Raw genomic sequence first — 17,005 nt, 5'->3', positions numbered from 1 at the left:
CAGACCTTTGGAGATGTTTGGCTTCATCACTTTTGACACTTTCTGAATTGATTTGGAGGAGCAGGCTGCAGCAGTCGTCAAAAAATGCTTTTTGGAGGACGGTGGCGACAGTTTGGGACCACACATATACTGCTTCCGCCCACTCGGGTGTAATCATATTAGTGGAGAACGGGCCGGCCCGTGTGCAGCTTACACCGCTGAGACCCAACAGAGGAGAGAGAGGGAGAGGAGCGGGATTAGAGTTGTGTTTATCCCCCAGTGGAGCCAGCGCTCATGCCGTGCTATTGTTCAGAGGGAGGATGATTGACAGGAGGATGAGATGGGAGGAGATAGCTTTAGTTCCATTTCAACATTTTACTCTGCTGCTATCTGAATGCTCGGTGAAGAACTATCAGATTTCCAGAAGTACTTGAGAAATTAGATAAAGACCAGACCATAATTTGTAAAATATGATTTACTGTTTCAGTCCTGGTGAGACATTTTTTTAATCTTGCTTTTAATTTAGTGCACTTTGTCTACAGTTGAAATGTTTTTTCAAAGACTGGATTTTATTTTAATTGTTATTATTCATTTATTTAGTAATTATCACATTTGTTTTTTTATTTATTAATTTTTTTGTTTTTCTGAAAATATATTTTTTGTCCCTCTTACCTTGTAATGATTTTAGTTTTTTTTTTTTTTAGTTTTTCCTAAAATTCTCTTCCTTTTCCCTTAAGAATAACAAATTTTTATTTATTTATTTATTTATTTATTTATTTATTTATTTATTTATTTATTATTTATCTCTGGGAGATATTTTCTACATATATTAATTCCTTTTACTAATTTTATTTTAGTCTCCCAAGTTTCATTTTTCTTTTTTTTCTTACTGTCTCAAATTTATTCTGTTTTAAAATACTCTATTATCATCTACCTATTATTTATCAACTGTTGTAATTTTTTCCTGTTTTATGTGAAACACTTTGCATGCTTGAACTCATGGAAGTTGCTCTATAAATTATGCAAATACAGAAATGATGCTGTAATGCTGTGTTCCAGGTTTGCAGATGGTTTGAACAGGGGTAATCTGACTTATGTAGCTATAGAACTGGAAATGCAGAACTTAACCAAGCTTTTATGAGGTAAAGAGGCAGGCCTTTAGCTTCTTCACAGCTTTTGGGTGACTGTATGTCAGTCAAATTAGACATGCTCTTCTATGGGCAAGACTTGTACGTTTTATAAATTTGAAAATAATGTTCTAAAAAAACACAAAATAAAAACAAACACAAAACCAAAACAAAAAACAACAACTAAAAAAATCCCAGTAGAGTGCGCAGATAGAGAAATGAGCTGTTCAGATCCAAACTGTTATAGAACCAGACTGTAAATATGTAAAGTTGTAAAAATGAAATCTCCAAGAAGTACAGTTTTTAGCACTTTTGCACTTACTCAGAGATGCCCAAGTTCTTTTCAGTGAAGGGCCAAAAACTGATCTGGTTGGAGGGTCACGGGCCAAAACTTAACATTCATGTTGCAGTGCATGATTTTAAATATGACTGTAGCATAATTGTGCAAAATGAATACCCATACAAGTAATTTTGAAAATGAAAACACTTTTCTTTACTGTAATTCACAGAATGCAGTTACCGAACATCCTTATGGAACAAATACTAGGCCTCTGTCTTCAAAGACGTTAAGGGCAATATAACCTAAACAAAATGGGACACAGCATGCTCCTATGAAACCAAAATAGTGCAAGTGCCATCATTTTAAAATAAGGAATAGTAACAAAACTGGACACCTGCTTTAATTTTTTTTCCTTTCCCAATTGTACTACATTAATATACAAAGATTATACTCTTTTAAAACAGCGACTTTTTGACTACATATTAGGCACACGTTTTTCCTGTAAAAAAGTACTCATGTCCCCAACTATTTTAAAATTTTCTCCTGACAGAGTGCCACTGTCTCATACTCTCCATCCCAGCCATGACCCTGCATTTTCTCACTCTCTGGTCATGGACTTTCAGATTTGAGCTGACAGGACTAGTGCCACCTTACTCCCAATGGACACAGTGTTCATTTGTGGTCAGGAGAATAAGTACAACAATAAATAAATAATGGATCAGAAATTCAGGCTGCTTAAAAAACAACAATGATAATTGAAATCATACTTTTATGATAAAAATTCAAACATGGGCAGCGGGCCAAAAAAATTGCTGGCGGGCCAACTTTGGCCCCCAGGCCCCAAATTGAACAGCCCTGCACCAACTCATAGTTTTGGACTGAAATCTCATCCTGTTTTCTTCAACCAATCTCAAGTTTTGATGGCATGCTGCTAATTGCTTCATTTTAGAGTGACTCAGCATAGGTAAAGAAAAATGGTGCCAGTAAGTTTTCTTTTTGCTTAGCTCTCTATGGAAATCACATGAATTCTGTATATCGTCATTGAGACCTTTATCACTTTTATTATGTTCTTCTCTTTTTTAGTTAAGTCTTTAATTGTAAGTGACAATTTTAAATCAAAAGATCAGTTGATGTGAGCTTGTAGTTAGAGAAAAAAAAATGTGAATGTGGATACATCTTGTGGGCGTTTTTCATGCGACAGAAGACAGACCACAGAGCAACTTGTTTTCTTTCTTTATGTAAATTGTTCAGGTTGTGGATATGTCAGATTCTGACACGTTTGACTCTATCAAAACAGAAAACTTCTGCTCTGACTTTTTATCAATAGTACAGCATCATTTCATACAAAATTGCACATTTCAAAACACAGGTTTCATTTGTTGTCATTTGGATTTTATGAACTAAAAACTGTGGCAGATTTTAACTTCTGAAAACAAAATCTAAAGAGCTGACCAACTCAAAATACTGCAAGGAACATTTTACATCATGTTTGAAATCCAGAGCAATAATCTCACCTCAGCATTCACACACAACAAATTACTGATCAAATACAAAATCTGCACATAATTAAAACAAATTTCTTCAGCCAAAAGCTTTTTTTTCAAGTACAATAACTTACAATCTGAAAAGATCAATTCAAAAGAAATTACCAAAAGGAACACTCGCTCATTTACACACATCAAATCCGAAATCCATCGTATCAAAAGAACTTCTTTGCTGCTGCTTCTTGTTGACCCCTGCAAGAGAAAACAGAGTTAGGAAACTGATAAACCTGCAGGCAAGGGATGAAGAAACCGAACATGGAAAAGTCTTACTTGTACATGATGTAGCAGAGGAAGAGGACTGACTGGACGACAATGAAGATTATAAAGTGAACCGTGGATAAGCACGCTGGCATTGGAGGCAGCTCAGGACACTTTACTGCCTTCTCTGCAGGGTTCTGAGAGAAAAGGATAAACAAACAACATGAAATCAACTGAATCATGATCCACTTTATTCAAACTGCTCCACGCTTGGGTCCATACTTGGACGTTTTTCTGGACAAGATGCTCCACGTCTCTTTTGACCATGTGCAGATGCTCCTTGATGTCGTTGAAGTGTTGGATGGTTTCATAGGATCCCAAACCAGTGTTTCCATGCTGCTGGCCGGAGCTGATCTGTTTCAGGGACTCATAGAAGGAATTCCTGCAAAGATAAAGAGAAGAGTCTTTAATGCACGCTTATGTCGATGTAGTATGAGGCTTTTACTGAACCTCTGTTGGGAAACATGTCCCCTCAATATGCTAGTCAGTATCTTTTATTAACAGTAATTCATATTGTCCAAAAGTAATCTCTTAATCCGTATTTGCTGGAGGGTTACATATTGGCAAAGTTTGAAAAACAGAAAATTACCATCTGATAAAAGAGGTCATGATTGCTAAATTAATCCCTTATAAAAACATGTTCTTATGACAGATTACAAGTACAGGAGGTTCAGAAACAGACCACAGAGGAACGCTCTCTGGAATTATGGCATCAGGAGTCTGGGCTTAAGGCCAAAGACAAAAAAATTGAATGGTCGAGATAAATTCTGTCTCTGTCAGGATGGACTGTAGAATTATGAATAAAATAAACCAACTATTTAAGAAACTGACAAAGAAACTAATAAGGAGCTAGTGTGATGTCAGTGTGCCCAGACTGCTTCTGGCATTAAATGTCACACAGCTGTTAGCCTGTTTATTTCACTTTTTAATGGTGACACTTGTGCTTTTTGTTTGGCACTGACAGAGAAGATTTGGCAAATTTTAATGGGCCACAAACTAGGGCTGCATGATTATCGCAATTGCAATCGCAATGTCAGCACATGCAATTCCGATTTTTCTTCATGATAACCAAGCAAGTCTGTAGACTCATCATGACACAACTTTTTTTATTAAATCGCAAGCACAACCGCAATTGCAATATTGTCCACCTGATCGCAAATCGCACCTTTTCCCCAAATCGTGCAGCACTACCACAAACTGAGCTCTGCAGCTCATCCTGCAAATAAATGTTCTTTACAAACGTGGCTCCATTTAGATGTAAAATAAAACAGGCTTTACAGTGATATAAGCCAAGAAGCATTGTTACAACAAAGAAATAATCTATCAAACAAAGATTTTCTTTCTTTTGCACTAAGTTTAGTCTACAAATCCCAGAAAGATGTTCCTCTGTGTACGGTTACAAAAAAAATTAGGGACTTTATCATCTACAGGACATCATCTTTAAGCTTATGAGTGGTACTATACTTAAACCAGACATAACTCAGTAGTGGAAATCACTGCATAAGTTTAAAATCACTTTCACAAAGCTTGGTCTGTCAACAAGTTTGTTGCAGCATCCATAAATAAAGGTTAAAACTGTTCAAGACCTCCCTGATGAAAGAGAAACTCCTAGCTGCTTAAAAACAAAAAACAATGATTGCAACTATTACCTCTGTTAAAAAGTGTGCAGTTTAAAGTTGTTGCAAAGGAAAAGTATTTAAGTACCCATTTATCTTAAATTGTTCTTTCATTAATGTAACACTATTTAAAAAACAAGTATATGATAACAAAAACTGTGATATTCAAAGAGTAAATAAAATGATCCAGAAATGTCGGTGACTTTTCTGGGCCTGAGTCAGAAGAAGAAGAAGAAGAAGAAGAAGAAGAAGAAGAAGAAGAAGAAGAAGAAACAGAAGAAGATAAAAACAGAAGAAGAAGAAACAGAAGAAGAAATAGAAGAAGAAGAAGAAGAAGAAGAAGAAGAAGAAGAAATAGAAAAAAAATAATAATAAGAAGAAGAAGAAGATGACTCACAAATCAAGCATAAAGGAAGGAACTATGAATGCAGAAAATGCCATTCAGACAAAACTTTTACGGGGCAGACCTTCCGAATTGCAGTGAGAAGATGCCAAACTAAATTTTGCAAGTATGATGACAGCATGGTTCTGTTAGAGTCTTGGTCCGAGTCCGGAGCCCTAATTTTATATCACTTTTGTTGTCTTTTTTTCTAATACATTACCCCAAAAGAGGAACCAAACCTGCTCTTTATGCCGGTGTTTTTTAAGTTTTATCAATTTCTTCACAGGGTCAATTGAGTGATACCTTCCCAGATGATTCCATATAGTTTAAATTAGCAACAAAAGTTTCAGCTCACACGATGTGACTGCCTACAGATAGAGCTGCTGCTTACAGGAGAACAAACTGAAAAACCCTCATTGAAAGGCGTATCAGAGGTTTGATAGGAGGACTGATACAGTCAGAGTCCGTACATGACTTTGAAGTCAAAACTGAAACAAGAGAAAACTTGGAGCCTGGTTCTAAAGTCTAAAGGTTAAAAAACCTACAAGCACTTTGAAATCTCTCCACCCTTGGCGTTACACAGTGGTCTGTGGACAAAGTGGACTGTCTCTTTACCACTTGTTTTTCTACAAGTGGTAAAGAGACAGTCCACATTTATCTGGCAAGTTTAAGCTTCTTTCTGAACCACTAAACCTTCCTTTAAAAATGTTTGCGGCTGAGAGTGGCAGGAAGTTTAGAAAAGGAATATAAGACACAACCTAAATTTACTCGTAATGTTTCTATAGTCATATCTGTCTCTACAGAAAAATGAAACCAAAGTGTAAAATCCAAATTCATTTTCTTTTATGTGCTCCAGTGATAAAAACATAAAATCTAAAAAGATCTATCATCCTTTTCAATTTCATCTGTAGATAAAAGAAAAAACGTCTGAGGGCATTCTCTGAGGAGAATTCAGACGTATAAGCCGCGATCATATAGCTCCATAAAATGAAATTTCTTAAAGTTGATTACTTACAAGGAGAAAGCAATAAGTTTCCCTTATCATCTTAAACACGTCTAAGACGATTAGAAAGAAAGAAGTGAGTGGACAAATGAAAGGAATTCCGGTCGTGTAAGTCGGAAGGCCCCAAGGGCGGATTGTGACAAGAAATCAATTGGGAGGAAAAGCATGTTTTGCTTGAGTATGACAGATTTATTTAAAGACTCCTAATCTGACAAGGACAGAGCGGAGCTCAAATGTGGCCTTTTCTTGCTAGGCCACATGGCTGCAGTCTGAAAAGACGGACAGGGATGACATATAAACAAAATCTAATTTGTTCACAGAGGGGGAAAATGTCCCTTGAGAAAGTAAGTGAGCATTTATTTAACCCCACATCTAATCTTCATCTGCTACATGTGACCCATTTCTGGGCCCCATGCCCTCCTTGGATATTTAAAGAGTGTGAGATGAGGTCCTATCATAAACTGTGTGTGTCAAAAGATGGGTCAGGATAAACTGAGAGCTTAATCTACACAGTAATACAGATCAGTGGCTCACATTAGCACATTAGAGGGAGCAGCTGCAGCCTTTTGACAGGGTCTGGACTTATTTACTGACAATCAGATCACTCCTGTGCACCACCTCCTGCATCTATTTTCATTTAACAATCTGTTTCTGAAGACTCACTCATCAGTCTTTCCCTGCCGCTCCAACAGAGAGCTGAGAATGAAGGTCTGGGTCAGAAGTGTGATGAAGGAAAACATTGTGCAGAGTCATTTGAAGATGAATGTTCGGCAGGATTTAGGGCATTAAAACAGCTTGGTTCTTTATGATACACTATAAAACTGAGAGATTAATGTTACATAAAGAAAATCTTTAATATCTGTTTTGATTAATTCTTAATGCCTTCATAATTAAGTCACCATCAAACTGCAGAGGCGGGAGATGTACATGTCAGGAGATAAAGAGAAAATCTGACTGGTAAAATAATGAATCTTTTCTTAAGTTTTAAACTCAAACAAATTTGAACATTCATGTCTTAATTACTGATTAAATTTGGAAGATTTATCATCAAACCATTTGTATATCTAAAAATCACAAAGTACAAATCTCTTGCGTGCTCTCAGTGACTAAGCTCAAAAGCACCTTAGATGAGTAATACAAAAGCACAAATATGTTTTTGACAAGCTGTACACATGAAAAAATGGCATTTGGTTCACCTAATCAGGCTTACTTACTGTAAGAATAGAATCAGAGTCGTTTGAATCTCTTAAGCTGTTTTATCTTAGTGTAAAAACACGTCATGTGAGAGGAGACCATTTTTGTAATTAAAGATGAGATTACAGCTGGATACTACCATACCTATTTGTTCTTAACGCGCTGTGAAGCTTCCAAGTAAATCCTCTTTTCTCCTCATGTAAACATTCTTTGCTCTTTTTTTGCATGAACTCCTAAAACCTCCTTTACATTTGGCTCCTTGCTAGGCGCCGCCTTGTTCGCTCTGGCTGCCTTTTGCAGCAGCTCTCTCTTCTTTGTCCGTTTCTTGTCATTTTTTTCGTCTCTTTATCGTAATCTTTGTATTTGGAGTGGATCATTACTTTGTATGGCTCATTTGTTGGTCATGGACAACAAACTTTTTGTGGCTTCAGGGATATTTTTACTACTTTTTCTCCTGTGTTTTTCTGGAGATCCTACATGTATCCATGGCTGCATTGTTTACATGTGAAATTTGCTGTTAGCAGCCTGTGGCATGTCAATGCTAACTAGTGTAAGGCCTGATGTCTTCCCACAAGGTGAGGAGAAAGAGGTGAGGACGACGTGCTGGTTTTCAGGTGTGAGCTAAGAAGTGACGACATGGACCTGTCCTTCCATCCATTGTTGATGGGTACGTAAGATCTATCCCCAATAAGATGGACGAGCTAGCTGTGCTAACCAAGCAACAAAGGGAATGCCAGAGGGTAGAGTAGCATCATGCTATTCACAGACATTGCTAATGGAGCCAACATCAGACACCAACGCCACATTGGAGGAACTTCTGCTGTGAGCAGACAGGATCTAGGAGACAGAGATGGAGCATGACTGAAGAAGCTCAGTCCTGGACCCTGTGGAGGTGGAGGCTGGCTGAACTGGAGAATGATGGACAAACTGTCATCATCTATTTTCTCATGGACCTTTTTGCCCTTTCTATACACTTTCTTACTTTTGTTTACTTGATTGCTGCTGTGACTTCAATTTCGGTGTACTTGTTACAATGACAATAAAGTTCTATTCTATTCTATTCTATTCTATTCTATTTTATTCTATTCTATTCTATTCTTATGGTGGAGCAAAAGTTAGAATGCATCGACTGAGCTCCACATCCGCATGGTGCTTAATGATAACAGGAGACCGTGTTGTCATGTTCTTAAGTCGACAAACGGCTCATTTCTCCTCCCTTTGAAAAGGACTTTACATTTTTGTATGTATACCAAAACGTATATTTCCTAGGTATTGCTAATATACGTCTTGCATAAAAGACAAAAACAGAGGCAGATCCTCATCAACTCGCTATTTTTTTCTTTAAAGTTCCGCAATGATAATTTCTTCTTTGTCTCTCACTAGAGCTACGTAGTGACAGCAATACTGCCCCTAATCGTGTCTGGTGGTTACGCTCTATTTGACCTGTGTCTGTAAGCTTTATGGCAACAGGCAGAAATATGAAATATGAACGCAGAGCACGGACAAAAAGCTCCATCTGTATGTGGATCTGTATTTATAGTTGAGCATAAAAGGGCCTTAAAAGCTACTTAGCATTCATCCTCTTTGAGTAGTATTTTACGTAAGATAAAATATTCAAGCATTTCGAAATGAGTATTCTTACAGTTTTTGTCTGCCAAAGTGACAGTTGCTTGACATATTTTACTTGGCACACAATTAGTCGGAAATATATTTAATTTTTCCTTTTTCTTGGCGGCGCTGAGGATAATCTGTTTGGTGTTGAATGCAGTGACACCTGTGGCTGGAATCAGTACTGTTTTCCAGAATATTTTTTTTCTGTATTCTGCTTTGCCTGAGCTCAAACTTTTCTCCAGGGCCTCATGAACTTAAGATGGATGCTTGTTTTAAAATAATAAAGGTCATCAAACAAGAGAGCGGCAGAGGAGATCAGCCTCAGGTTATGTGTCAACTTCTCACATCTGTTTTGATTTTGTGGAGGCTAAAGCCCACTTCTTCTGCTACTACTACTACTACTACTACTTGGATTATCACTGCTGCTTCAGTTAGTGTTTTAAAATCTGTATACAAGTCACTCAGTGAAGTAATAAACAATCAGCACAACTTTTTAGAAAGACAGGTTTCCTGAGTTTCAGCAGCAACCTGTGACAACAACATGACAACACAATAGCTAATTAATTATGCATGCTTACCACAATTGGACAGGGGTGCTATATGTGATTAATGAATGGTTGTGCGACAATGAAAGTAATGGATCACTCTCTGGGTTTCTGATCTGCCAAAATGACGGGCAACCTTCAGATTTTACAGTCATTGCTCAAAAAATTCCATCGAAGATATCGATAAGAGACGATCTCCGATCCTACCAGAGCTCATCTACCAACTCTAACCTCACCAAGCAGAGCTAATGTAACCTCACTCTTCATTTTATTGATAGACTCTCAAGTTTGAACCGACACTGCAGAATAAACTGCTGCATTGGACATGAACAAAGCTTTCTTCTGCTCCGACGTCTGTTTTTTTTCTGACTGTCCAGCTCCAGTGACCAACATTAAATCAATCAGAGAAACCTTTCTTATTTCAGAAAAAAAAACAGATCTTGCATCTCAATGGGTAACTCACTTCTCTCTTTGTCTATATTTCTTTAAATGTGTCTTTAATTTTGTTAAGGCCTGAATTGTTGAACTGCTGAACTCCTGCAGTGTAATTAATCTCTTTAAATTATCGCAGCAGACAACAAATGAGTAAAATGGTTTAGAGCTAAAATAAAGCCATTGTGATGCTTATCCCATTTTCCACCGTGGCTTTCAGCGTGTGTGTGTGTGTTTGTGTGTGCACGTGCATGTGACTGTAGAGGTTGCTGTCTCTCTGGATTATCAGCCCTGCAGACACCTGTGACGTTGTTGACTCTGCATCCTAAGATTAAATATGATTTGAGGGATTTAAGCTCCAGGATTTCCTTGTTTTTCTGGAGTATCAGGGCATCTCTTCGTGTTTGTTGGGGAAAAAACATCTAGTTCTTAGGAAGGAAAACAACAATGACACTGTTTTTACTTACTTCAGTTCATTCAGGTTTTTCAGAACTTCCTGCTGGGAGGCGACGACAGAGCCGAGCTGTTGTTGACTGGCTGTGTCGAGCTGAAAGGGCACATAGTCTGAAGGTTACACACTGCAGTGTGAGGGATTGATAAAGCAATCATAAAAAGGGCAAATTACTTTCATGACCTGCAGTAAAATAAGAATAACTCCAGCTTTTATCCACACAAATGAAAGAAAGGAAAAAATGTTTTCAAGCTACTTTAAAGTTTGCTTTTACACTTATTTAAAATTGTTTATAATTGAGTGTAAATAATGAGACAGGAAGGATCATATTATGAGGTAAAGCAACATATTTGATAACCCATCAGCTGATGCTAGCTTATTGTATAAATTCATAAGTTTCTCTAATTCAATGTGACTTTCAGCCTCAAACACAGCATCAGGGAAATCCTGCTCACCTGTCCTGACTCTGCGTTCCCCTTCTTGGAGATCTCGTCAGTGATGACGGACACATATCGCCGCTGCTCATCCAGGATCATAGCGAGCTGGCGGTGTAGCTGTTTGATCTCCAGGTGGATCCTGTTCTGGCCTTCAAACACCTGACGGATCTCTCTGTCGTTCACACTCTCAAACAAATCTTCAACTGATAGAATATAAAAGAAGAAAATTACAATTACAGGCTTTTATGTGACTTCTTCTGCAGCCTCTCCGTTTCCCATGAGCACCATCACCCACTGTCTTAAAGGCGTGACTGGTGCCGAGGAGTGCATGTGTTCTGGAGAGCAGATCTTCTTTTAAACACTACTTTTCTTCATTCAAGACACCTTTTTGCTGGATGCAAAGCGATGAGGTATGTATTTAATCATTCTCTGGTCTACAAGCCACAAATGGATCTGTGTTCTCCTCCACAATCTGACCACAAATACTAATAAATAGGATTTAGAAATGACAGATTTTGGCGATAAAAGTGAGACTATTTTGAGATCACTCCTAAAGTATGTACGGGGTCTTTAACTTGAAACAGTTTAAGCAGAAAACAGGAATCAGAATAAAAACATCTTTAGAGTTAACTCTCATTATCTTCAGTCTGTGTTTTTCATATTTAACTGCAGCCTTCAGCTCAGAACACTAACTTGGTTCTCCTTGGACGTCCGGGTGCTCTTTCTGAAACTCCTCTTTCTTTTTGTCGAGCTCTTGCTGGAAGTTCTGAAATTCCTCCTGGTACTTGTCCTTCTCTTCTTTAGGAATCTCAGATTCAGGTGGGGGCTTCAATGGGAAAGACAAAAAAAAAACTCTCTGAGCTCAATAGAGGCCGTGCTTTGGCCACATGCATGTGTGGACACACGGGCCCACTCATAGCTAGAAAGAGATGAATAGAACACACATGATGGGGAATGTGGAGAAAAATGAAGTTACCGGCTGCTGGCCTGGTTCTGAGAGTCTGAAGACCAGGAAGGACAAAACATCGTGGTCATCTGATGGTGGAGAGAAAGCCTGAATTAGAATAAGAGGTGATACCCGGTAATACTGGATTTAACGGCAGTGGTGACACAATTATCAGTCAGAACACTCTCTGCTTTCTTTATCTAACCTGTAAAACTCCAAGAAAAGAAACAAGCAAAAAAGGTTAAAGGGTTTTTAAATCAGCCAGGTTTTAGTCGTGTTTTAAGATCAAGAAAGTACGTTTCAATAAGGACAGCATGGCTTCTTTCAGGATTTATTTTTACCTGCCAATCCTCCAGTAGCAGCGGAAATACCAAAGAATCCCTCGTTGGGAATAATCATGTTGTCCACCTTTGTGCAGAACTCGTAGTCCTCTTTGTCTGGAGTGAAACCATTGTTGAGCATCACCTGAGGAGAAAAATATGAAGACAAGCAGCTCAGCAATCACACAACCACACACACAAACACACACTATCCTAATCACATGAGATTCCTCCTACCGTCAGAGTCTTCTTGTAGTACGTGATTTTGGCTCTGATGGGGTACGGTTTGTTCCTGAAGTCTCGTAAACACGTCCCCAGGGCCTGTGTGGTGCCATCACTGGATCAAAACAACACATTCAGACTACATGTATTGATTACATACGGGCAGAGAAAGCACAGTGCTCTGCGTACTGAAGATCAGAAACAAATAATACAATGTGATTAAAGTGTATTAAATAAGTGAATAACGACTGCTCATGCTTGTGTTTTTATGGCACAGTAAACACAGTTAACTCTAAGATGAACTGGAGAAGCATTGAAAAAGTGATTTAAAGCTTTCACTGGCCCGGGGGAGATTAGGAAAGACAGAGGATTATTTACTTTCCAAGCAAATATAATCATATTTCCTAATCTGCTTTAAGTTAAAATTTCAGTGGGTGACGACATCACAGCACAGCAGAAGAAATGTTTACTTACTTCTGGTGGTCATAAACAAGGTTGCCGTTGTTTCCCACAACCAAGATAGCAGGGTTATTTTTCTGGGAGGAGGAGAAAACAAGGAGACGTATTAATCCTATTTTTCATCTGGAGATTCGAGGTGGCTTTGCTTTAAGGTCGTCTTATCCCAAATATCAATCCCCTACCTGTGCACAAATAAATATTATCCTTATACGGCAAAAACTGACCTTTAAACGAATTGTTTTGCAAAACACCATAAATACATGGTATTAAAAATGATATAAATGAAGTTTGGGTTGAAGTGAGCCACCTCCCCAAAACAAAATCTTTGATCAACAACCAAGGACGCATGCCTCCGCTGTGATTTTACAAACACTCATATCTTTAACTATGTTTTGTAAAATAAACAGTCATTAAAAGTAAGATTTAAAGCTGACACCTTTCCATCGTTGTCGAAAGAGTCAAAGAAAACTCCAACTCCATTCCACTTGTCTGCAGCGCCGTACACAGGACCATCAAGGCCTTGCTCAGCAGTGAACCACATCGCCTGTTTACAGAAATAAGATGGACAAAATATTACATGAGTTGGTTATGGCATCAAGTCAGGCAATCTGTGTGTGCATTTTTGCAAAAATGATACAAAAAAATTAGAAAAAAGATGTTTTAGCTTTTTTCACCATAAATTCTGCAGCTAACAGCTCGGGTTGTTCAGCTTGTCTTATGCTAACAGGGATCTACTGGTGTTGAACAGAGTCTCTTCTTTGAATGAACAAACACAATGATTGAGTCAAACAATGCACAAGGTGCCTTCAAATTAAAAGTCAGCATCTTTTAGAAGCTCTTTGCTTGTGTAAGGAAGAGAGATGTAGCACAAATCTTGTAAGCCAAAAGACCAGCTTCGAAAGGCAAAGCAGAGAAGAGCACTGTAGCTGCAGGAGTTTGGTCACCAGTGGACATTGTACATCTCTCGTCAGCATTTCAGTAACTTTACTGTAAGATTTACCTTCACTAATGAGTGTAGGATTTTTTTCTTTACCATTAATGTTCAATTGAAGGAACATCATACAGGGTTGTTTGAAGCTGCTCTATGAGCTAATCTTACAGGTCTGATTTCCTCACAGATTTTATAAACTATTTTTTGAAAAGAAAATTTTATATATATATATATATATATATATATATATATATATATATATATATATATATATATATATATATATATATATACTTCTGTTGTTTTATTCACCCCAATTTACACTGACTCATGTATTGTTAGGTATTTTATTCTTTTATTTTTTTATTTTTTTTGTCTAACTCCTATATTACCTTACTTTGATACTGTTTTTAACTTGTAGAGCACTTTGGTCATCTGAGTTTTTGTTTTTTGTTTTTTTATTCCCCCCTAGTCTGTAGCTGAGCACTGTATCTGATGTCAGCGTTGAGAGAAAAATGCATTTTTTTATTGCAGCGTAAGATAAGTAGATCTGATTCATTGCTGTCAGTGATCATCACCAGACCTCTCTGTAGGCTTCACCATCAAATCAAATTTATTTATACCCTGATCTGAGCTGAGGGGAAGAGCTGTACTACACCACTAAAGAAGAGGAATCAGTGACAGAACAAGACAAGACAAACAGCTGGGGTTGTTTTTCAAAAGTGCAATATAAACAGACTTTGACTTGACAATAGTACCCTCTCCAGCAGTAGTTACATCTTTATTAATACATGGCATATACCGATACCGTTGGCATCCCTGAAAACACCATATCCAGTTCACTCTGTGGGGTTAAGCAAACCAATAGCTACAACACTAAAGAGCTGCTGGGTGTCTTTCTGCAGCATAAATAAACTAAAAAAAGAAACCTGAATTTAGTTTTTTGCGAACCAAAGCACAGAGAAGAGGGGAACAATTAGGGTGCAAGACACTGGGCCAGGGTTTAGTCAGCTGAGGGTCTCAAAACCAAATATTCACTTGTATTAAGTCAGCACTGAAGTAATGTTAACATAGAAATTCACCTCATCCAAACAGGGTACAAATTTGTCAGGGGTACCATAAATGTTGGATTTTTGGGATAGAAAGTTGAGGAGAACTACATTCTGTGCTTTAGGAGGCTGTTCTGTGAGTACATCCTGGTGATATGTATCATTAGGGCTGCAAAGGGGTGAAAATTTCCATAGTACATAGCTGATAATTATATTCTTTACAAGCAAATTCATGAAAACATGCATGTTAAGTCTAATTTATTATATCTGTAGAAAATTTAATGTGATTGTCTCTTACCCGATGTTTTAACTTTTAAATTTTATTTGAATTATTTCCCAGTCTTTTATAACACATGGATAACACTCTGATCCTGCTCTGTTTAGTTCATTTCTGTCTCACTCTTCGTCCATTTACAGTAATGCCTCAGTGGACAGTATGACTTCTTCACCTCAGCTTAAGTTTCAGAGAACTTGCAGACTTCACACCAGTTAAATACAACTTTATAAAAAATGTTTTAAAAAATGCTGTGGAAGTTTCAGGCCTCCTTACCAAACCATCTGCGCCCATTCTGCCTCTTCCTGATACTCTGAAGGTCACCTCAGCCTCCCAGTGTTCAAAGCTAACTCTGTTTTTGGTCCACACAGAGCCTCTCTGACTCCTGAGGGATGGCGTGATTCGCACCTGGTCTGCACTGGGAATAGCATCTGGGGACAGATGAGGAGTTTAGTGGTGATTACATAGAAAAGACACCTGATAATTAGGAGGTCTGATGCTTTCTGTGGAACAGAGCTACTGTGTGTTTAGTTAATGTTAGCACATGTAATTAGGGGGTGGTGACTGTGTAACTCTTAAGTGCCTCGGGCTGTGATTTCAGGAACTGATTTCCTTTGTTTATTCAATATGTGTGCACTCACAACAGACTCACATCATCTCCATTGTGTGTTATAACACATACTACACAGGTAACTTGAGGGGGAACGCTAAAGCAAAGACTCTGAGAGCTTGCAAACTATCCTCCTTAGTGCTGATGTGGAGGAACTTAGGTGTAATCTCATTCTGTTGCTCAGTGAACTTTCATGTCAGCAGCTACACAGCTCTGACTGTCTGATGCAAGAACTCAAATGCTTTTTTTTTGCATGTGGAAACTTTGACGCTACATCTGGTGTGTTTCTGCACACATCGGCTCCAGTCAGGGCATTTAAAGGCTGATTTAATGACCACATGAAGAGGTGTATGTCACAGCTCCGACGCAAAACAGCGCTCCTAAATTCATGCTTTCTTTAGTGAAGTTTTGAATGTGCAGCTCTTCTAATGAAATAAGAAACACGGCTGTTGTAAAATGCTAAAGCAGCTCAGGTTTCCCTTTCTGTCGTGATAAAATGAATGTTCTAAGTGAAAGCAGAAGATGAGCAGTGAGTGTGTGATGTTGACAGCTGGACTCAAACTTACTTCCAGAGTGGACCCAGAAGGGGATACTGCCGTCACTTTGAGACAGGTGCGGTCCCTTGAAGCTGTATTTGTACTCAAACCTGCGGTGAGGAAGCTCCTCTGACGCCGGAGAACCCACCCCGTTGTCGGCTTCAGTGCAGTGAAATATTAAGGCAGTTAGAAAAGTTAAAATGAAGAAGAGAGAGCTCACAGCCCGGCGCTGTGCTGTGGACACCGCCATGTTTCTGTATCACTGCTGACGTAGCGCTGAGACCACGAGCATGACGGGATGCCTGAAGGGCCAACAGGGCGCTCTCTCATTGGTCCTTTTCTCTCTCGCTTTTTCTGAGCTACAGCTGAGGTGGACAAGAGGGGCCGAGGGTAAACAAATGACGCTGTAAAAATGGAAATGATTGTGAAAAGAGAAAGACGTTTTTTCATTAGAATACACGAAAATACGGAAGCCCTAAAAAAAGCACATATGCGAAAACTTTTTAAAACTTGTTTCTCTCGAGATAATGGCTTTATGTCTGTCATTTCATTGACTTCAGAGGATCATTACATGTATCCAAAAGCATGCAAAAGCATTAAACAAACACAACAAGTTATTTATTTTTCTATTTTTAAATGAATTTATCTATTTTGATGTCTTTTGATCTATTTCTTCATCACAAATGATGCAGTGACATTAACTTACTGATACATTCTAATATGTGAATATATAGGAACATGTGAATATTATAATAGGGGTTATGTACTTAATAAAGGAGCAATTACCAGCTTGTTTTTA

At 38.2% G+C, this 17,005-nt stretch overlaps 1 protein-coding gene across 1 annotated transcript; it reads right to left on the bottom strand.

Moving 5' to 3' along the window:
- Positions 1-2,819: 2,819 nt before the first annotated feature.
- Positions 2,820-16,519, bottom strand: lman1 (lectin, mannose-binding, 1). The gene is made up of 13 exons (XM_074690340.1): positions 16,237-16,519; positions 15,337-15,491; positions 13,243-13,350; positions 12,822-12,883; positions 12,363-12,462; positions 12,147-12,270; positions 11,836-11,894; positions 11,553-11,685; positions 10,878-11,062; positions 10,439-10,518; positions 3,411-3,570; positions 3,201-3,325; positions 2,820-3,122 (listed from the first exon to the last, which is right to left on the bottom strand). The coding sequence occupies exons 1-13, from the start codon at positions 16,454-16,456 to the stop codon at positions 3,086-3,088; spliced, it is 1,548 nt and encodes a 515-aa protein (XP_074546441.1). The 5' UTR covers positions 16,457-16,519; the 3' UTR covers positions 2,820-3,085.
- Positions 16,520-17,005: the final 486 nt, after the last annotated feature.

The sequence above is a fragment of the Halichoeres trimaculatus genome, unplaced genomic scaffold (genome assembly GCF_033239565.1).
Source record: "Halichoeres trimaculatus isolate MK-OKI-2021-1 unplaced genomic scaffold, fHalTri1.1 fHalTri1_scaffold_16, whole genome shotgun sequence".
In the NCBI taxonomy this organism is placed as follows: Eukaryota; Metazoa; Chordata; class Actinopteri; order Labriformes; family Labridae; genus Halichoeres; species Halichoeres trimaculatus.
This window is presented reverse-complemented; position numbering and strand designations above follow the sequence as displayed.

Bases quoted from the DNA above. Each gene is read 5' to 3' on its own strand.
- lman1 (XM_074690340.1), bottom strand. From the start codon at position 16,456: ATGGCGGTGTCCACAGCACAGCGCCGGGCTGTGAGCTCTCTCTTCTTC. The intron at 11,686-11,835 runs GTAACTTCATTT...TTCCCATTGAAG, and splicing joins CAGAACCAGGCCAGCAGCCG to CCCCCACCTGAATCTGAGAT. The intron at 3,571-10,438 runs GTAAGTAAAAAC...TTATCTTTGCAG, and splicing joins AAAAACCTGAATGAACTGAA to GAATTCCTTCTATGAGTCCC.